Genomic DNA, 19,620 nt, shown 5'->3' with positions numbered 1-19,620 from the left:
TGTCTGTTTGACTAAACACAGGATAGACCTAAGTACAAGCACTGGGCAAAAGCAAGGCAGTAACACAGATTTTTTCATCCCCTTTCCAGTTCTATTTTCCTCAAGCTCGTGTTGTCTATTGTGCGCTGCCTCCTTTTTTGAAGTATTATGTAACAGCTTCTTTCTTATATTTAGAGCTCGTCTGTCTTCTGAAGAGAACGCAGGTTTAATAATAAACTTACAGGAAAATATGACAATCTGCCTCGAGGGGAGTAGAGAGAAAGAAGAGGTGTTGGGTTATTCTTACATGAGCGGCATTAGATCGAGGGCAGTGTTATTGCCTCTGAGGTGGGTGAATTGAATGTGTTAATCCAACATGGCTCATGCAAAAGAAAATGGAACAAATGAGATTGTAAGAAAAGGCTGATTCTTTTGCATAAACAAAGCCCCCAGTTTTGGTGAATGGGCAGGTAGAATTTGTGTTGTATTGAGAAGTCCATGGTAAAGAAACAATCTTGTGAAATTTACTTGGTAATGTTATAGTTATAAAAGGTGACAGCTCTTATTTTCGGTTGACCTTATAACAGTGATTGGAATGTGTACACAGATTTGTTTTTAAATGCTGCTGGAAATAATTTTAGGGCATGTTTTCCAGGTTTTAAATAATTCACTGTACCTTTCAGGATGGAAGAGAGGCTACAGCACCGCAGACTTGTTCAAAATCCTCAGCTTGTTCAGAATCAATTCATACAGCCTTTGTGCGCAAAAAGAGCTATATATAGCTGCGTACTGCAGGCAAAGCTGGATGTTACGCAGGCTCAGGACCTGCCTTACCCAAAGCAAAAGCCATATTCTTCATCTTTTGAGCATGGTCACTCCTGTGACATACAGCATCTTCAATACAGCTGTCTCAGTCAAATCAAGAGTGCAGATTTTAAATGAGCCTCTGAACTGGGAGAGGTGGGGAAGCTCAGCCGAGGAAGGGGGAGTGGGGAAGCACAGAGATCTGTGTCACTTGAGCCTGCTTGACAGTTGGATACTATGGCTCGTTCCTACAGTCCAACACGTGATGGAGCCAGATCAGATGCCTTAATAACCTGACATGGCCTGAAAGTGGTATTTCTTTCTTCTATTTCTTTAGTATTTGGAGGTTGGTTTGGGTTTTTTACCTCTCCAGATTTTCAGTTATTATTTTTTCTTCTTTTTACTCCTTAGAGATGCCACAGTTTGCAGCATCTCCTGCTGTAAATAGATCCATATAGAAAGCGGAAGGTGAATTATAAAAGGAAAACTGTCTGGTTTAAGCTTATGTTGCTACAACTACTCCCCCAGTTCTTCTCTCTGCAGCATTTAAGTGTAAATCTCCTTGTCATTTGTGGGCACGGTTCTCCTTGTGAATCAGTTGTGTATAGTGATTTTCAACACTGCTGCAGTCCCCTGTGATGTCAGTACAAGGTGGGAAGGCAAGATCTTCCCCCAGATTTCTACCCAGACATAACTCAGCAGAGGGACATTATCCCATCAGTTAATCAAGACAGATAATTTGAATGCATCTTTTAAACCACAAAGAGCATAAACTCAACTACTGTGTTTAAAATCATTTGTCAAGTATTGTCAAGATAATTTCTGTGCCTGCTGTTTATCGTGTGTTTGATGTTTCATTATGTGGCCTCTTAAAAAAAAGGCAGAGAGGACTTGGGATTTCCATGTTCCACCCTTGCATATGAAATTGGATTTGCCATTGTCAAATGAAGATAATAGCTGTGGCTTTTTCCAGCTGGAGGGAGGAGGGATTATAGCCAAAGGAGAAGAGAAACACTTAGCTCAACACTATGACGTGCATTTAGATCGTTATCTGGAAGGTATAGAGCCATGCTAAATAACATCTAAATAAATAAGTTCTGGTTAATAACAGCAAATAGCAGTTTGAATGGGACCTGTTCAATCAAATCAAAATCTGTGCCTTTTATTAAAAAAAAAAAAAAGTACTGTATTTGGGAGACCCTCTCTTACCTGTTCTTCATCAATGTGATTATTGAAGATGGATAGCAGTAGGTTTGGCTGTTGTCTCTTAGGAAATCTTTTAAACCAAGATTGGAAGCAGAATATTTTACAGCCTGTGGAAAAATGTCTAAAGGCTGCCATTGTGTCATCCAGGCAAGAGCAACTGAAAGCCCTAATGTATTTTATCTGCCATTCGGTTCTTCAACACTATAAATAATTCAGATCTGTTGGCTTAACTACTACTGGCAACTGTTATTTATTAAGAATGACTGAAATAACTATGTGGCTCAGTAGAACAGAATGCATTAGGGACTTTAATGTGAAGTAGAAGAGCTAGAACATTTTGATTATCCTTTAAAGAAAAGACTTAAAACATTAAACCTGCCAATATTCTTTGCAATTCTGCAAAGGACAAGTGACAGTGGGAATTAGGATGTGATCTTTTCAGAGTAAGTAAAGGTTTATTTCTCTAAAACAGCACACATCTGATCTTAGCACCCCATTTACCCCTCTGGCGTCGTGTTGTGCGTGCATTGACGTTGGTAATTTTGAAATTGAGTTGCCTATAAAATCTTTAATTTGCCCCACAGTATAATGTTTGAATCTACTTGTAGTTATATGTTTATCTGTACAATTATTTTTAAAGGTACTGTATAGTCTTTGCTTTGAATTTGATTATCATGCTCAAGCGAAAAGTAGGTAAAAAAGCAGCAAGATTCTCTGGTGATTAGTGCAAGTGCATTGCAGTTCTCTTGTTCCATTCCCAGTTTGGGGTTAATTAATAATACCCAGCCCTTCTTGGTACTGTTCAGCATTGGAGTTGAAATTGCTTTCTGAAGGTCAGTATCATTATCCCTATTTTGCAGACAAAGAATTAAGCCCTTGGAAGGGCTGCAATCAGGCAGGGTATTGCTGCAGCAGAAACAGAATATGTTACTCTGGAGTGGCAGATATTTGGCTGTACATCATAAGATGTGTTACTGTATAACACCAGAATGCTTTTGCAAGTCAACTGATTATAAATGGTGCATTTGGAATAAATTTTGTATCACAAAAGACTTGACATCCAGGACTCAGATGACTAATTATCTAATCTTACATCTGGCATAAACACCCAAGCCATTTGTATGATGAACTGCGTTTCACGAGAGTGAGAAAGGAGCGAGAGAACATTCTCTGCTGACTCAGTGGTCATAAATCTTCTGGGGTGTGTTTTGCTTTATATTTGTTATTTGTTCAATGGGTTGAAAGAAGTTGAGTGATCAAATGTCATTGGAAAATCCTGGCCTGCAGCTTTTCTTTTTCTCTCGTTTACATGAAGACAAATATTACAATACCAGCGCAGTTATTTGGGGACTTGCTCTGTGTGGTGTTACTGAGAGCTGTTCATCTGAATGGGCACTGTAGATTCATTGCCTTCACCCTTTTTTTAAAGAAGTCATTTCACATTTGTTTGCCTTAATGATTATCTGCAGTAAAGATATAAATGAAGAGAGGGGTACGTGCTGCTGTGTAGCATTTTGTTTCATTTGTTTGAAATTAAGTCATTAACTATAACAGCACAATGCATTTTTCTTTTTGACTAGTAATCAGAGGACTTTTGGCACGTTCATCTGATCTGCAATAAAATAGATGCTCTGCATTGGGTGATTCTTATTTAACTTTTATTTCTGGACACATCAAATTTGTATGGTATGTCTCTTCAGGTTAAGGGAGGTATCAGTGAAAGGTTATTTTTAACAGAGAGGAAAAAATAGGAGATGAATCAGTGGTAAGTAAATTATGTGTATGAAATTTGAGGGGCAAAATGTGCCTGCTTTAACAAAGTTTTTTGTACCATGAACTTTTCTTGATAGTATGTCATTAATGTTTTATAGTAAGGAGAGAAATCATCACAAACTCCAACTAGAACATAAAATATCTGAAATAAAAAGAACATATGTAAGTATCTTCAGAGCAAGTTTGGACACTCTCATTGATTTTAGACAGCATCTCATTCTGGCTTGACAAAATGCAGAATTTATAAATTAAATTTTATGTATACTGTGTATGGTTTTATGCTGATGTTGGCACACTTTCAGATGTAAAATTAAATTACTTTTTCCAATAAGCCAGCACAGATTGAAGCATGGATTCCTTTCTTTGCTAATGGAACTAGTAGAAAGATATTGAATTATGCTGACTTTCAAATTGATTGAGAGCCAAAGAGAAAAATCAATGACATTTTTAATGTCCTGTAGAGCTTTTAAACAGGCCTCAGTCTAGCGGAGAAACTCACCGTGAGATAACTGTTCTGACATTGGTTTTCCAGTTAAGAAATGTTCTTCAGGTGAGCCTGCATAGATGTAGGCTCTGTTATCATCCCAGACACAGCGATGCTAAGCAGGCAGTGACTGGTTTCTGGAATGGCAGTCAGAAGACTCTGGTTGCAAGGTGTGCATGCCACTCAGTCACTGAGCATTTCTGTGGGAGCAGAGAATGCGCCCTGTAAATGTGCAAGCTAATCCCTGTAAAATGAGAACACCAAACTCCAGAAGGATCTTTTATCTCAGTATAAATTCCTGAAAGTCACATGTATGGGTAATTCCAATAAATTCCCTTTATTTTGATTGATTAATGATAGGGTAAATATAGAATTTATTTACTTATTTACTAAGTGTTTGTATTTACATAGCTGAATCTTAAAGATCTCAGCTTTATAGAGAATATCCAATAAATATATGGCTTGCTGGTATCTTTTAAATTTTCTAGTAATATTTTTTTTATAATTTTGCAAAATTCATTTTATAGCAGTAATTAGAATTTTGTAAAAGACTATCCAATCCCTCAGAATCTTGCTACGCAGATAGAATAAGTTCTGATGTAGACAGTGGGAGACTGCTACATAGATAACATCCTCAACATCTCAGTGTTGGAACTGAGCTTCATGGATTATGATCCATTTCTGTAATAAAATTATTTCTCTTTGCATTCCTTCAAAATCCAGGTTTACCTTTCTTTTAATAACAGATGGGTATAATACAGCTGTGAAGGACTCTCGTCCTAGAATACGATTTTCAACAGCAAACTTTGTATCTTCGGTTCTTTGATGTAATGAAGGAAACTATCATACAGTCACTTCTGGGAATTCAATTTCTTGCAGTAATTTGGCTTTCAGCTGCTGCAAGATTCATCTTGGGTTTTTAAGGGTTGTTCATGTTATAGTAGATGACTTCTGTCATTTTAAAAGCAGCCTTTAATGCAGGTAGCATCAGCTCTACAGAGATTGAAATATAAGTAACCTCAGAACTGCCATATTGTGAGAATGAGTTAGAGAAATCACAGAATTAGATTTCAAAGATAATATACAGACAATCTGCTCAGCAGAATAGCTCTGTAGAAGCTGTTTTATGTAGTTTGATTCTTCACAGTTCACCCCTTCAGTGTCAATCGCATTTTAGTGACAGTCATTAAACCACAAATGCTTATGAGCGGTTTGTGGTCAGCAACCATTTATTTTTTAACTATACGCCAGCCCTCATGACATTGTATCTCATCAAAGAGACAAAGGTGACCTTTTTATTTTGTTTCGCTTGCTTTTTGTTTGCTTTATGTACTGTCACATGTGCTTCCTCCTCCGGAGAAAGTAAGTAGTGACTTTCTATGCAGCAGAAAATGGATTAGAGGTCTCAGACTAATTCATGTGTTGAAGATGGTGAGTTTCCCTTAATGACCTGTATTGTCAGATGAAATTCTATCAGCATCATTCCAAGAAATTGATTTCAAAGGACTGGTTTGTGAGGGAACAAGGCTTTTGAGCTTGCCCAGTGTGTCTGCCCATGGGGTTCCTCCCACTGATAAGCTTCGCCTTGCAGACCAGTTTCAATCCTATTCAAAAGAGGGGTTGAAGGCTGTGAGATAACTAAACACCTCTCAATTTTCTGAAAATTGGTGTCAGGGTGGGTGAGAATGGCCCTGGCCCCTCCAAGGTTAGAGCAGGCAGGACAGAGCCCTGATGGATCCATCCAGCAGCATCAAGGGCCAGCCCATCCCGGTTCCTGGCTGGTGCAGTTTGTCCTGTAGAACAGATGGTGACCTGGGGGGCTCTGGGGACACCAGCCCTGCTGGAGAGGGGAGTGGAGGGGCAGAGCGTGTGCATCTGCAGGGCTCCTGGGCTTGCCCTTCCTGCTGCTGGCGGTGGTGTCTCTTACTTGGCCTTCACTTAGCTTCTAACGAGAAAGATGTTCACAGTAGTGTGCTAGAAAGCCTGGGAGACGTGTTCTGAAACACGTTGGTGTGACAGAAGTTGAGTGTGTGTTTGAACGGAGCTGGAAGGGGCCCTGATCTTAGATTTGGCACCTATTGACAAATCTAGTGCCAGCTGCCTCTGGACCTCAGCGGCTGGGAATTCGAGCTGCAGTCGCCTGCGGTGCTCCGACTGGAGACACAAGGTAGGAATATCCCTTTGCAGCCAGGTCTCCCAGGTAGTCAGATAAAAAAAAATATATGAACCATGATCTTGCAATCACACTTTTGTGAACAATTTATTTCTTCATGTATTTTTTTCAGCATCATGCCAGTATTTTAATTTTGCTCTCTGCTCTCATTTTTTTTCATTGGTGTGATATGCCACACAGCACAGCACTGTCTTTACTCATTTATGTGTCATACCCTATCAGAAACCCCTGGCAGATGAGTGCAGCACCTGAGTCCTTCTATGGGATCAGTGCCAGCACACTCATAATTGAGTTCTGTGGTTCATACCTGTTTCATACATCCTTTACTAAAGAGACCATTTTGTTGACTCTTGATATCTCATTAAAAGATGAGGAAAGAATTTGAATATTTTTTATCTCAGATTAGATCTTAATTTGTGAACAAGTCAAAACCAGATTACTAGTGATAGTTAACAGATTGTTTCTAAAGGCATTTTTTAATTGTTATTTTGGTGGGTTTTTTTAAGTGTTTATTTTAAAATTGAGACTGTAAGGTATTTTTACCTATTTAGTCATAGCTGTCAAATATGAGCTTCTTATAAAGCTTTATTCTGTTTTATGAGATAGACTTTCAATGGTTGCAACTAAGTTGAGAACTTGTATTATTCACCATCAGCAAAATCTTTGAGCCTATTAAGAACTTGCAAAGGGAAATTATTGTTCCTACAAAAATAATTTTATCCTAATTCACTACAATTATCTGTGGAGTCTTTAGGACATTTCTGAGACCAGAGCCTCCATAAATGCTTTCACGAGTAAGATACAGCTATTACCAAATAAAAACAGTGATAAATACTGAGAGTCTGATTGGTTTGTTGAAGCTTCTTAATCCAGCTGTTGGATTAGCTCAGATGTTCTGATGAGCAGTACACATCTGTATTTTATTTTTTTTAATGTTCACTTAAGACAGACTTAACTGCAGGAAAATATCTATATGAACTTGATCCATAATCTCTACAATACGGCAGTAAGCACAATTCAAAAGGTTAAATATCTGGTAAAACAGAGGTACTACCACAGCCTCTGTATGGAATACGGGCATGGTAAACACAGCAGAAAGAGTTTATTTTTTGTAACTGTTGTGTATTATATTTCTGTTGCTTACAACTGTCACCACAAGGACAGAATCATTTTGAATGTGACCAGGCAGCTGTCTCTGTGAAGCCTATAGATAGCAGCTTCCTTGTGTAGCACATTTTCAGCTCCTTCAAACAGATTTGTCAAGCATCTTTACTGTCTCAACACTGCCAGCTCAAATGACTTCTCAAGGAGCTTTGGTTATGCAATCTTTTAAAAGGTGCATTGTTTTTTCTGTTTGTTTCTTTTTTTGTGTGTGTGTGTGTGCTGGGTTGGTTTTTTTTTTAGTGACTCACTGCAGCAGATAAAATCTAGTGCAGGGTTTCACCATGTGTTATGAAAAAAAAACCATACTCCACTTGTCCACCGTGACCAGGCTTTAAATAAGCATCAAAACTTTCACCAGCTGTGCAAAGCAGCAGAGCAGCACAGGTCAGAGCAGAGCGGTGAGCTTGCAGGAGAGAGCCATGCTTTGTGAGTAAGGAGAGGAGAACCTGTGGAGACAGGAGCTGGAAATAGCATTGGCTTGGCATAATACATCCATAACCATTTTGGGGTCCAAGGACTGCTTAAGAGAATATTCCTCTCTGAGTCCTGTCTGACTTAGAGGAGTTAGGAGGCAACCAGAAGCCCCTCAGTTGGTAGCCTGTCTTTCTGGATGGCCACTGGAACAGGAGGTGGCTGAAGGGAGGGCTCAGTAAACAGCCAAAGGCTCTTCCCAAAGAATTTCTCTGCTCATTACTGCTGCAGTTCACAGCATGGGAACTGTCAATAATAAAGACTTTAAAGGCTTCTTCAAAGAGCTTCCGGGCTCTATCAGAAGCTCCATCGTGAAGAAGTCTCATGAGACTTTGGAGTGTCTTGTAAATACAGGCTGGGGACAAATTAGGTTTTTCTTAAATTGAATCTTGCAAAACTTGCTTTCTAACAAGAACTTGCAAGAGGCCACATTAACACGGGAGTGTTTACCAAACTGCATCCCTAGTGTAATGTCTTTTGGAAAGGGTGCAGTTAGCTTGTCAGCCCTGCAAAGTCTTTTACTAACCCAGTAAATTATAGGCCTTAGGGGAATGTGCTGTACCTGGTTCTTTTCAGGTCATGTTCTTGGTCTTGGATTGCTGAGTGGAACTATATACGATGCTTTATACTGTCTGCCCGTGGATTTGTTTTGTGTTTCAGCAGGTCGAATAGCATTTCTATTTAAATCATGTTTCATACTACAGAACAGCAGTTGTTTTAGTTAGAGTCAGGGGACTCTCGAGGTAATAGGAACGCTCTGTGTTTTGTGATTTACTGACCGTTTTGGCCTTTGTAAGGCACAGTATGTTTCGCTCCATTTTTCCTGCTTTGCTTGGGTTAGAGATGCCTGGTCAGTTACACCAGCCAGCACTGGGGGCACTCCATTGTGTATTTTAGTCAGGGGCAGTAATGTGCTTGTAGCATCATCTTCCCATCAGCAGTGCTAACGCTCCAGGAACACCAGCATTACCGAGTTTTAAGAACTTGATGTCTTTCTTTCGTGGTGGTTTTTCCTCTTTTGAGATGCATCAGTTTTTCTAACAATGTGTTCACATCATGCAGTGGTCTATGACTGTGAGTTCACTGTCTGCATCAGACTAAACTTGCTTGTCTACAGCTGGCTCCCTGTGTATCCCACTTAGCACTTCTGGCAGTGTATGGGAACAGAGAATATGGAGCAAGACAAGAGTACGAAAGCTCAATAAATCTTGTATAGATTGAAAATATCTCCCACTATCGTCTTGATATTTTTCCCTTCAGTTGTGCTCTTATCTAGAAATCTCAGAGTATCTTACAAACACTGAATTAAGCCTTCTACAGCCTTCCTCCTCCTCCTCCTCCTCTCCCCCAGGAAATGACATGATCATCCCTTGTTTGCAGATGAAGAATCAAAGGTCTGAGAGGTGAAGTGACTTGTCCAAGGTCAGCTGCTGAATTAGTGGCATGGCTATGAATAGACCCTAGCTCTCAGCTCTCTGCTAAACAAGATTGTGCCCTCCCAGCTTCAATTTGTCATAACTTAATGACTAATAACATTTGAACATCTAGAATGTGGCAGAAGAATTTCTTTTCAGCAGCCAACAGGTAATCCTTAGTTATGCCAGCAGCAGGACACAACACACCTCCCATGTCCCCATGGATCCTGTCTGCTACTTCTTGTTTTGGCCAAAAATGTGAGGGCAGGTGAGGACTACCAGCGTGGCGAGGTCTGATTGTTCAAGTGCGGGTCTTTGCTGTTTTGTGGGATGCTGTGGGTGCTCACCTGAAAGTTCACTTGTGTGATAAAAAGCAAGATCCTGGACCTGATTCTTCATTTGTCTTGGTGTAACAATAATGAAGTGTCCTGATAGCAGTTTGACTTCAACATCTATTTCAAAAGAAGTAAAAAAACCTCCAGTGCAGTCTGCTGTTCCTTGAAGGGGAGAAGTAATTCAACTAAAGTCCTCTCAGGAGCCAAGTAAGAGAAGTAAATTTTGAATGGTGCTAATCAGAAAGAAGAAGTCATCTGTCAGTGTCTGGTCACTTCCCTGCTTACATGGCATAGTCCTGTAAGGAGCTTTGTGATGAACAAATGTCAAGGGCAATTAATTCTTTGGCAGGCAGCTGGTATTATTAGGACAAAGAGCAGCCAGCCACAGAAGGAAAGCCTGCAGCTGATTTATTTTTCTACCTTTTCCATCAAAATTGATAAGTCACTCAAACCCCTATGGTGAACTTCCATGCAATAAGAATTTTAAATTTGCCATCTCTTTTTTTAGTAGGAGACCTTATATTAGATTTAGAGCACAGAGGAATAGCTCAGAAAAAAATGTTTGGAAAGTCTTTGCCACTTTAATGCTATCAGGAAGGAGCAGAGTTGTGCATTAAGCTGGTAACATAATAATATGTGGGCTGAGTTAAGCCCACTTCAGACTGGTTTTCTCAAACTTAATTGATGGAAACGGCCCACTTTTAGGCTTGATTTATTACCTTAGCAGAGTTATTCCAGGATTACTGCAATGCAACTGTGGGTGTTCTAAACACACCCACGCTGCCAGAGAATCAGGAAGGATGTACTTAAAATCCTCTAATTTCTCTAATAACATCTTTAGCGCCTTTTTGTGTAGGTTCAGTATTGTAATGGAAATGCAGTCTTTGGTGAGATAAAGAGCTCCCATGTGGAACTGCTAGGTTGGCTGTGGGGACATGTAAACAGCATTTGGAGCTCATTGGGGAAATGCTCTGACCAGCTACATATGCTGTCAACACACCTTTCAATTTTGTCATCTGTCACAATGGTTAAAATAACACCTAAAAATTCAGATAGGAATGTTCATGACTCGAGGTCTTCAGAGCCATGGCCTTCCCACCCCCCGAGCCCAGGCAGAGCAGAGGTTCCTCATGCTGGGGGGTATTTTTTCTCTGCTGTTTAGGTCCTGAGTCTCTATTTTAGCAACTGTTGTTGCCTCAGTTCATAACCAGGTTTCCTCTTTGCCCATCAGTGGACATTCCTGTGGGGTTGGTTATAAGTGACACAAACCAAATGTGGTTTTCCTAAAACATTTCAGCACTGAGCTGGTGAGGGTGAGCCCTGGACTGGGAAACAAGCTGAGATCCCTGCAGGTGCTACCACAGCCTGTTACGTTCGTGCCTGAAGCAAGCTCTGTCTGGCTGGTGTTTGTAAATACTTTCAGCGTGGATTCTTCTGCCGTGTGTTAATGAGGCTGAACCCTCATCTTTCCCTGCATTTTTTCACAACCCTGTTCTCACAGTGTTGCTAACTGCTGGTGTAATTATTCTATCCCAGGCATCGCAATCTCTCGCCTTTGTTGTAACATGGAAATTGCGTGTGACATGAACAGTAAGTGCCGTCACCACTCTGGAGTCCTGGAGCTCGTAACAGAAATGAAAAACCTGCTCTTGGTGAGATAAATAAAGGTGGACGAGACAATACAGAAATTCAGCTTCTACACACACCAGAAGTAAAAGAGAGAGATCCTGGTGTGTTTTCCTCTTGGTGATGACTCTTACCGCCAGGCATTGCTACATGTAAATAGGATCAGAGTTCCTGTGTTGTGCTGGGAAGAGCCAGTCCTGAGACAGCTGATTTCCTCCAGCGGTCGTGCTTCGTTAGTGTGCACGTTGTTGAGACTTTGAGGTGCTGCGTGAGCAGAATGTTCAGCTACCAATTCTAGGAAATACTCTTACTGATGGTGCAGTAACGCGATACGAGTGGCTTTCTGTGTAATTTCAAGGGTCAGAGCTTGTCTCATGACAATGTATCACTTGGGCAAAGCTATTTATCGCTAATCTTATATTTAAATAATTTATGGATATGTTGAATAGTAAATAACGAGAGTCAGAGGATTTATTTTGTGTACGTTTTCTAAATCTATTACATGCTCTTACTATTTGTAGCAACATTGGGTATCAAGAATCTGGAGAACTTTATGGTAAAATGGCTTCTCAAAAAAACCCAAGTCTGGCAAATTTGATTTTTTTTTCTGGAATTCAGATTTTGCTGCTGAAGCTGCAACATGTGAGCCAGTTTAGGATGGCAGTTGGCTTTCCTGGGCGGTGAACCAAATGTGAATGCGAGTGACGGTCCCATGTGCTTCTCAGGCTCCGGGATGAATTCTGATGAGTCCAGTTTCACATGTAGAACTTTTTCTGCTCTGGATCTGGTTGCACTGATGCTTCTAGGCTAACACCCGCTCTCCAACCATGCTGAAAGCACCTGAGCAGACTTCCTGGGCCTAAGCAGGTTCTGGAAGTTTTCATGGCCTGTTCCCTGGACAAGCTGACCCAGAATTCTGTTGTTGATGGACAGTGTCTGAGACTGAACTTAGCTCAGATGTCTCTGCGAGGTCCTGCAGCAGTAGACATGTCTATGGAGGACGTGGTTACCGCCGATGATAACTATGGAAACTGGAAGTTTCAGGCTGTGTCAGCAAGAGACACCTGGGGAAGTTAAGGCAGACCAATGGGAAATACAAAGCTATGCATAAATTAAGAGGTATTAAACTTCTCTTGAATTAGAGAATGTACATTACAGTGGCCTTGGTTTGCTATAGATTAATTAACCTTGGGAGATATCAGGCTTAATTAAGCTACAGTGAGTTAAAGCCACTTTACTCTTGATAGAGATCATTCACGAGGGAGCTTTTTAACCTTATGCACATCAACTTCATACCTCCTATGGGCTTGTCTTAACTTCCAGTGTCCCTTGGTGAGGTTTTGGACACTTGGAAACCCGAGGACTTCTCTTATCCTTTAGAATCCTGACCCCAGTTCAGAGAAACCGCACAGAATGGGCTTAAGATAGAAGTGTATAAGGCACGTGTAGAAAAAGTGTGCTAAGCAAGGGCTTTAGACAGACTGCAGGGGAGTTCCAGTCTAGATTTGAAGAGCATTTAAGTAGAGGTTATGAAATGGAGCATTAAAACTTAAGAAACAGGGAACATAAGAGTGAAGCATGATTACTAAAATCCATATGGTGAGTTTGAGGTCTTGCTGCAGGGTTGTGGCGCTGTCTAGTGAAGAATAACCCAGAGTTCTACAAATTTTGGTTCAAATTCCTGTTTGTTTATAGAAAAGTATTGTTACATATTTCCCTGACTGCAAGTTACCTTGCTAAATCAGATTAAAATATCTTTTTGTGGGTTTCTCTTTGTCTTTTGTTTTTTTCTTTTCCAGTAATTGCCCTTCATTTTTGGCTGCTGCTTTAGCTAGAGCAACTTCAGATGAAGTCCTTCAGAGTGATCTTTCAGCACTCTACTTACCAAAGCACGTGGACAATGCAGATGGGATCATACGTAAGTACATCTGCGCGTGATAATGTCCAATTTTACATAGTGTGGATCTTTCATTTACACTGTATGCTGGAACACTTTGCAGATAATTCATAGGTTTTTAAAGTCAGCATTGACTTCAGTGATCCATCTAGTCTGACCACTTGAATGGTACTAGATTTTCCTTGAATTAGTTCCTCTACCAGATAGCTAAACGAAGTTGGACTACATTTCTTTTCAAGGAATATCCCATACTGATGTAAAAAGATTAATGGAGAATTCATCACCTCTCCTGACAGAGCTCGTGTCTAATTTCTTAGCCAGAGCTTTCTCATCTTTGAATTTTGTCTAGTTTCACTTTTATTATTGAATTCTTTCTTTATTTTAAAATGCTTTTCTCTGGTTGTACTTGTACTTTATCAAATTTTTGCTCCTTAAGACCAGGTGAAAATCAATCCTTTATTTTAAGTGCACCTTCAGAAGACTGTATCTGGTGGCCCAGAATTCCTTTATAAGCACTTTAGACTGTGGTCCTGCTGCTTGCTGGCAAGTGCAAGTTGTCATCCTTCATCCTCAGAGCAATGTGAGAAGAGATAATTTAATTCTGAATTATTTCAGTCAGTATAGTTTTTACTGTGGCTTTTAATTTTTTTATATAGTTTTAGCAAAGGATATTATAAAGATACTTCACACTTAAATGGAAAATTTATTTCTCCATTTATCTGTGTTGGCTAACAAGATTTTTCAGCATACAGCTCAAACCCATGCTCCCTAAATCTTTTCAGGATTCTGCTGACCTAAATAACCTTAAAAAATATTCTGGGATGCTCATTACAACGAAGAACAATGTTTCTTGTGTGTATTGAGTAGTCTGTCATTTAATCTTGAAAATACAGTCACCAAACCACTTTATCCATTCCCTCCTTTTATGATAAAATAATTTTGATTGTGGGGATAAGTAGGATGTATAAATCTGACTCTTCAAAAAGGAAGATTCTGTTGCATTTCACAGAGGCCTTTGGAAACCTGAGAAACAGAAAACCATGCTGTGAGTTCCTTTCTTGTAGGTATTGCTGCCTCCTCCTGCTGAGCAGGTAACTGGAATAGATTTGTCATTGTTCTGGCTGAGCAGCCTTCATTAATTTCAAATTGAGATCTCTGAGACTTGCATAAATATTTGACAGTCTCCAAGGAAATGTTGACTAAGCCTCCACACAGAATATCTAGAGAGTTCAACAAAAAGAGAGGGAAAAAAAAACAACCAACCACACAACTCTCACACCTACAGAAATTGCCATTTAAATATATCCAAATCTGTAATACATGGATGCAAACATAGATTGATATATGTACAGGCTATAGCAGGCACTAAAAATATGACTCCAGATGTGGTATGTTGAGGTGAATTGTCATAATGAAGGTAGTTGAAAATAAAATATACCTTTACAGATGGAATGTAAAGTGTTAAAATAGGAAGGTAAAGGGGAAGAGAGAGAACATCTGGACCATAGTAAAGCAATGGTTTCATATGAGTACTGCAATTTCAAATAACAGACCATAAATGATGATTTTTCAAACAGAGCATTAGCTCAAGTGATGCAAGGTTTGGCGACAAAACCATAACAAAACAAGGGGGACTCGTGCAGGACTGGAGGAGATTTCGTCACAGAAGCTCAGCAGCTCCATTCTAACTTTCTTAGTAGGAGTCTTTTGAGAAACCTGGGCTAGTTACTTAGAAGAGAGCCGTGACTGATGAATGCCCTGGCTGGTACCATCTAGGGAGACTTCCAGGCTTTGAAAGAAAACAAAGGAAACTGTAGCAGGTGATGAAAATGGGATTTCTACATCTTGAAGATTTGTGCTCAGAGTTCACTGTTTATCCTAATGATGTTTAGACTCCTGCCGAATGTGAAACCAAGCTGAATTTAACCGCCTGGTTTTGACATCCAGTTCTATGTTGGTTTTTCTCATGAACTCAGGAAGATTTTTACTCTGTGTAATACAAGGAGACCTTTACCTGATTTGCCTCAAGTTTGAATTTGCTAGAAGAAAAAAAAAAAATTCCAAATTTCTTTAGTGACACATTTCACCCTGAGAATTGCAATGTGACAAATCATAGTGCACACTTAGGAGTGGTGAAAGCAGTTATTGGTGTGCTGGTGGGAAGGAAATTAGAAGCTTCATGAAAGAAGAATGCTAATCTTAAAAGAAGGAAAACTGGTTGGAGTCCACAAATGTGGGAATGCAAGAATATAGGCCTGTTATATTCGGGTTGACCATGTGTCTTTGGGTATCAAGAATAGTGTCTAAAAGTCATAGGCCATGAGTGATTCTTCTCCTCCAGTTGCCCTGGAGAGGAGCAAGAGATCTTCCCTGAGAACTGAAAGACATTTGATTTCCTTTTTGAAAGGTCAAGTTACGAACATTTAGTTTTCTTTTTTGTGGAGGAAGATGTTCACATCAAGGTTCAGCATTGTTAAGGAGCCACCAAAAGTGGCTGGATAGTAGGACCGTGTTACGTGGTGGAGGTATCTAAAATATCCAGCAGACTTTGTAAAGCAAATCACAAACTCCCATTACCTGGGTTTTCCAGGGATTAGGAGATGGGATTACTATAGCCAAGACAAAGAGGTCATTGACTAGTTAGAAACTGGAGTTCTTAGATCAAGGAAAACCTTGGTCATTGGCTTAATAACATGTCTACAAACCTGGGTCCTGATCCCTGTTGTCACACTGTCTGCATTTTCAAGAAAGGTCTTAAAATTTAGGTCTGAAAAAGCAGAATCTGATTACTGATATTCTTTCTAATCTCATTTTGCCCTAAAAGAAGCCCATTGTCTTTTGGGAACAATAATGCCTGAGCTGGATTTCCCACTAGCTGTGGTACCATTAAGCACTACTTCCAACTCTGGGGATTTTGGAGCAGCAGGAGGGAAATGAAATTCTCCATGACACAACCGCAGTGACAGCTGAGTCAGCTCTGGCTCAGCGCTGCAACATTAACAATTGATGAGTAATTTACAGCTGTGAGGGGGTGGTTTGACTGCTGTGGGCCTTTCTCCTGTTTTAACCTCAAGAGCAATTATTGATGATGCTGACACTACGCACACTCCCTGCTGGGAAGGGTGTTTAGTGTCTCCACACAGCCAATGGGTTTACTCCCTTCCTCCTTCAGAGTGATGCTCTGAAGTGTAACAGCCACCTGACATTGACATGGGCACCATTTCCCTTCATATGTGCCCAATGGAAAAAAAAAGAGCAAGTCTGAGGAGTTCACTTCTGGTAAATATAATCTGGACATGTCAAGCTGTACATGTTCCCTCCTTAAATATATGACTCAGCAAAGAGATTTCTGGTGGCACCAGTGACAGCAGCATGGGTGTCATGGGGGAATTGGTACCTGTTACTATGGCAGTGGAGGGATGACCCACTCATTTGATTTCCACCACTTGTTTTTAAAGCTGTGTGATCAAGAAGCTAAGACTCCTTCTTTTGGTTATGTAAATAGCTTAATTCCTGCTCCTGCAGATCAAGCTTGAACCGGCTCACAATCAGCAGAGCTGGGAATATATCTTGCTCCTGATCTTGGCTCCCTGATCACTTGATCATGGCCCAAATCTTGTGTAGACCCAGTACAGAAATTAGTAAATGCTGCTTTTAGGTTTTTCACAGAATTTCTGTGAACTGAGAGATGCTGAAACCCTCCCCTCCACTGTATTTGAGCCATTCCTCCTCCAGGAATGACTGACACTCATGGATTGCTGCTGTGTAGCTTTGAAGATCTCTGGCTTTGGTGAATGATCATGAACAAAGAGATTTTGATGTGTTCAGCTCTGATGCTTGCTTCTTGTTTGCCTCCCCTGAAGTTCAGAACAATTGTCAAGTGCTTGAGTTTTCATATTTTGAAATTACTATTTCTCAGGAGTGACAGTTCAGCATTTTCTTAAATTTAAGACCTTTATGGTTTTCTCATTTGCTCGTGCAGATTTCTTTGACACATCGTCTAGTCAGGGATCTGGAAATAATGCTATGAAACTAAGAAGGTACCTGAATGTGAACACTAGTGCGTGTGTACGCCACCAAAACATCTTAAAGAAACGCTATTTTCTGTAGATTATTTACTGCTGTGTTGCCTCAGTTCTGCAGTGAGGTGTTGTCTGGAGTAGATCATTTGGTCCAAGACCCATATGTCATGGTAATGGAGTGTGGTTTCCATGTGGGATGCTACATGCCATGATGAAGTCCCTGTCAGAGCTGCCACGGCACAGCTGCACCATCCTGTGCAGTGACACTGGGGATCAAATGCTGAGAGGAACGTACTTTTCATTTTTCCTGATGCTGCAAATGAGTTCCCAAAAGGCACAGGGGAATGTTTAAGTTAAAAAGACAAACAAACAATGAACTGCTTACTGATGAATGCTGATTACGGTGAGTTTGACGACTTCTTTGTATGCATCAGAGCCCAGAATTTCCCTGCTGACATCCATTCCAAGTGCTTGGCTAAAATGGTTTTGTTTCATCTTTGTAATGTATGCAAGAAAAAAAAACAACTCACTTAATAACACTCTCATCCTTTTATTTGTGGTTTTTGCTTTTCCCAGAGATCGAGACAGTGAAGCTGGCCCGCTTAGTTTTTAGCAAACTGCATGAGACCTGCAGCAACTGGGTGAAAGACTTTCCACTCCAGCCAAAGCCCCACCGCTACTACGAGACATCCATCCATGCCATCAAGAATATGCGCAGGAAGATGGAAGACAAGCACGTCTGCATCCCAGACTTCAACATGCTCTTCAACCTTGAGGTAAAAAGCGATCGTGTGGAAGATGAATCGTATGCTACACACAGTTTCCATTCCTGGGGAAACTAAGCAGCCTTCTACAAGAGCATTGCCAAGGAAATGAGGACGTGGGTCAGCCTACAGTTCATCACTGAGGCCAGTTGTCTCTAGGGGTGGGTCTGTACTGCTTTTCAACCCTTCCTCTTGGGAAGAAGAAGCCAAAAGCAAGAATAAGGAAAGAAAGTTAAAAAAACCTCCCAAAACCAACCAAAACAAACCCCAAACACAAAACTTCTAGCTGAATGGGGTGCAGTTCACACAAGAATCTAGCAACATGAGTAGTTTGGTGGAACTGGGGCTGGAGTTGCCACCATTTACTTTTTTACATGACCATTGATCGAACACTCATGCTTGTTCTTCCTTCAGATATAAAACTGGACACTGGAGAATGGCAAAGAGAAGAAAGTGGCAAGAATTTTACCTTTAGGAGCAGATTGCTGCATAATTGATTCTTTATTGCATCCTGTCACGTTAATAACCATCTCTGCCCCACCCACATTCTTGCTTTTAAATGATATTAATGCAAACAGAGGCAACTGTTTCCTTTGCCTGTCAATTGTCACCTTTCTTATTCCAATTTGTGTTGGGGCCCATTACTTAAAAATGACAATGTACAAATATTCTAGTCAGTGAGATGGCTGTCAAGGTTGAATTGGCACTGACAGTGGGTTGGTGTCTCTGTGTATGAATCGGCACAGGAGTCGATGTCTCTTGGTACAGCGTTGTTTCTCAGTTTGAATAGATAGGGGGAAGCTGAGAAAACTGAACTGAAGATGAGTGATTTTGCTGGATTTGATTTGTGAATGTAATCACAATTATCTGATGAGAGAGTACACACAGTTCTTTTAAAAAAAACCAGGCATCTAAGGTGATACGGATTAGAGTTTAAAAAATAAAAAGAATGAAAGCAGAGGCTGGCTGGCTTCACATTTTAACTGTCCTGGCATTTCATCCCTGGTGGATTGCAGTCTTGATGTAGACTTCACGCAGACTGTATTGGATGTTCTTCTCTCTCTGTGGTTTTTGTGGTCACACACACTCCTCCACAATTTGATGAGAATGGCACTTTCTATTTGAGTTGAGTGACTGAATTGTAACAAATGGAACATAAGAAGCACTGAGAGTGCTACACAGGTGATTCTTCCAGGGCTTCTCTTGCAGTTTGCAGGTAGAATTCATCAGTAGTAAGGTGGAAATTTCCCACTGATACAAGTGAAGATGGTCCGAGTGGTTTGTTTTTCCAGTGCAGACTCTGCCTCTAAGTGGAATTTAGTGAGGACACCACAAATCTCAAGTTCAAGAGTTTTAAAGCCAATCCAGTTAGCTGTTTGCATTGCTTTCTCCTGAGTTGTTTTCTCAATGTGTTTCCATTGACAGGACCAAGAAGAGCAAGCTTATTTTGCAGTGTTTGATGGTCATGGGGGAGTGGATGCTGCCATCTATGCCTCCATCCATCTCC

General features: G+C 40.4%; 1 protein-coding gene across 1 annotated transcript in view; it reads left to right on the top strand.

Annotated features, from left to right (window-relative positions):
- The first annotated feature begins 1,702 nt into the window (after positions 1–1,702).
- Positions 1,703–19,620, top strand: part of PPM1E (protein phosphatase, Mg2+/Mn2+ dependent 1E) — a 20,735-nt gene continuing 2,817 nt past the window's right edge. Inside the window, 6 exon segments of the mRNA XM_029085813.1 lie at positions 1,703–1,841; positions 10,313–10,412; positions 13,230–13,348; positions 17,926–18,125; positions 19,539–19,618; position 19,620. The exon segment at position 19,620 is cut by the window's right edge and continues 99 nt beyond it. Of these exon segments, the coding sequence (XP_028941646.1) occupies positions 1,703–1,841; positions 10,313–10,412; positions 13,230–13,348; positions 17,926–18,125; positions 19,539–19,618; position 19,620 (639 nt within the window).

The sequence above is a fragment of the Antrostomus carolinensis genome, unplaced genomic scaffold, assembly GCF_000700745.2.
Source record: "Antrostomus carolinensis isolate BGI_N321 unplaced genomic scaffold, ASM70074v2 scaffold32017, whole genome shotgun sequence".
NCBI lineage: Eukaryota > Metazoa > Chordata > Aves > Caprimulgiformes > Caprimulgidae > Antrostomus > Antrostomus carolinensis.
This window is presented reverse-complemented; position numbering and strand designations above follow the sequence as displayed.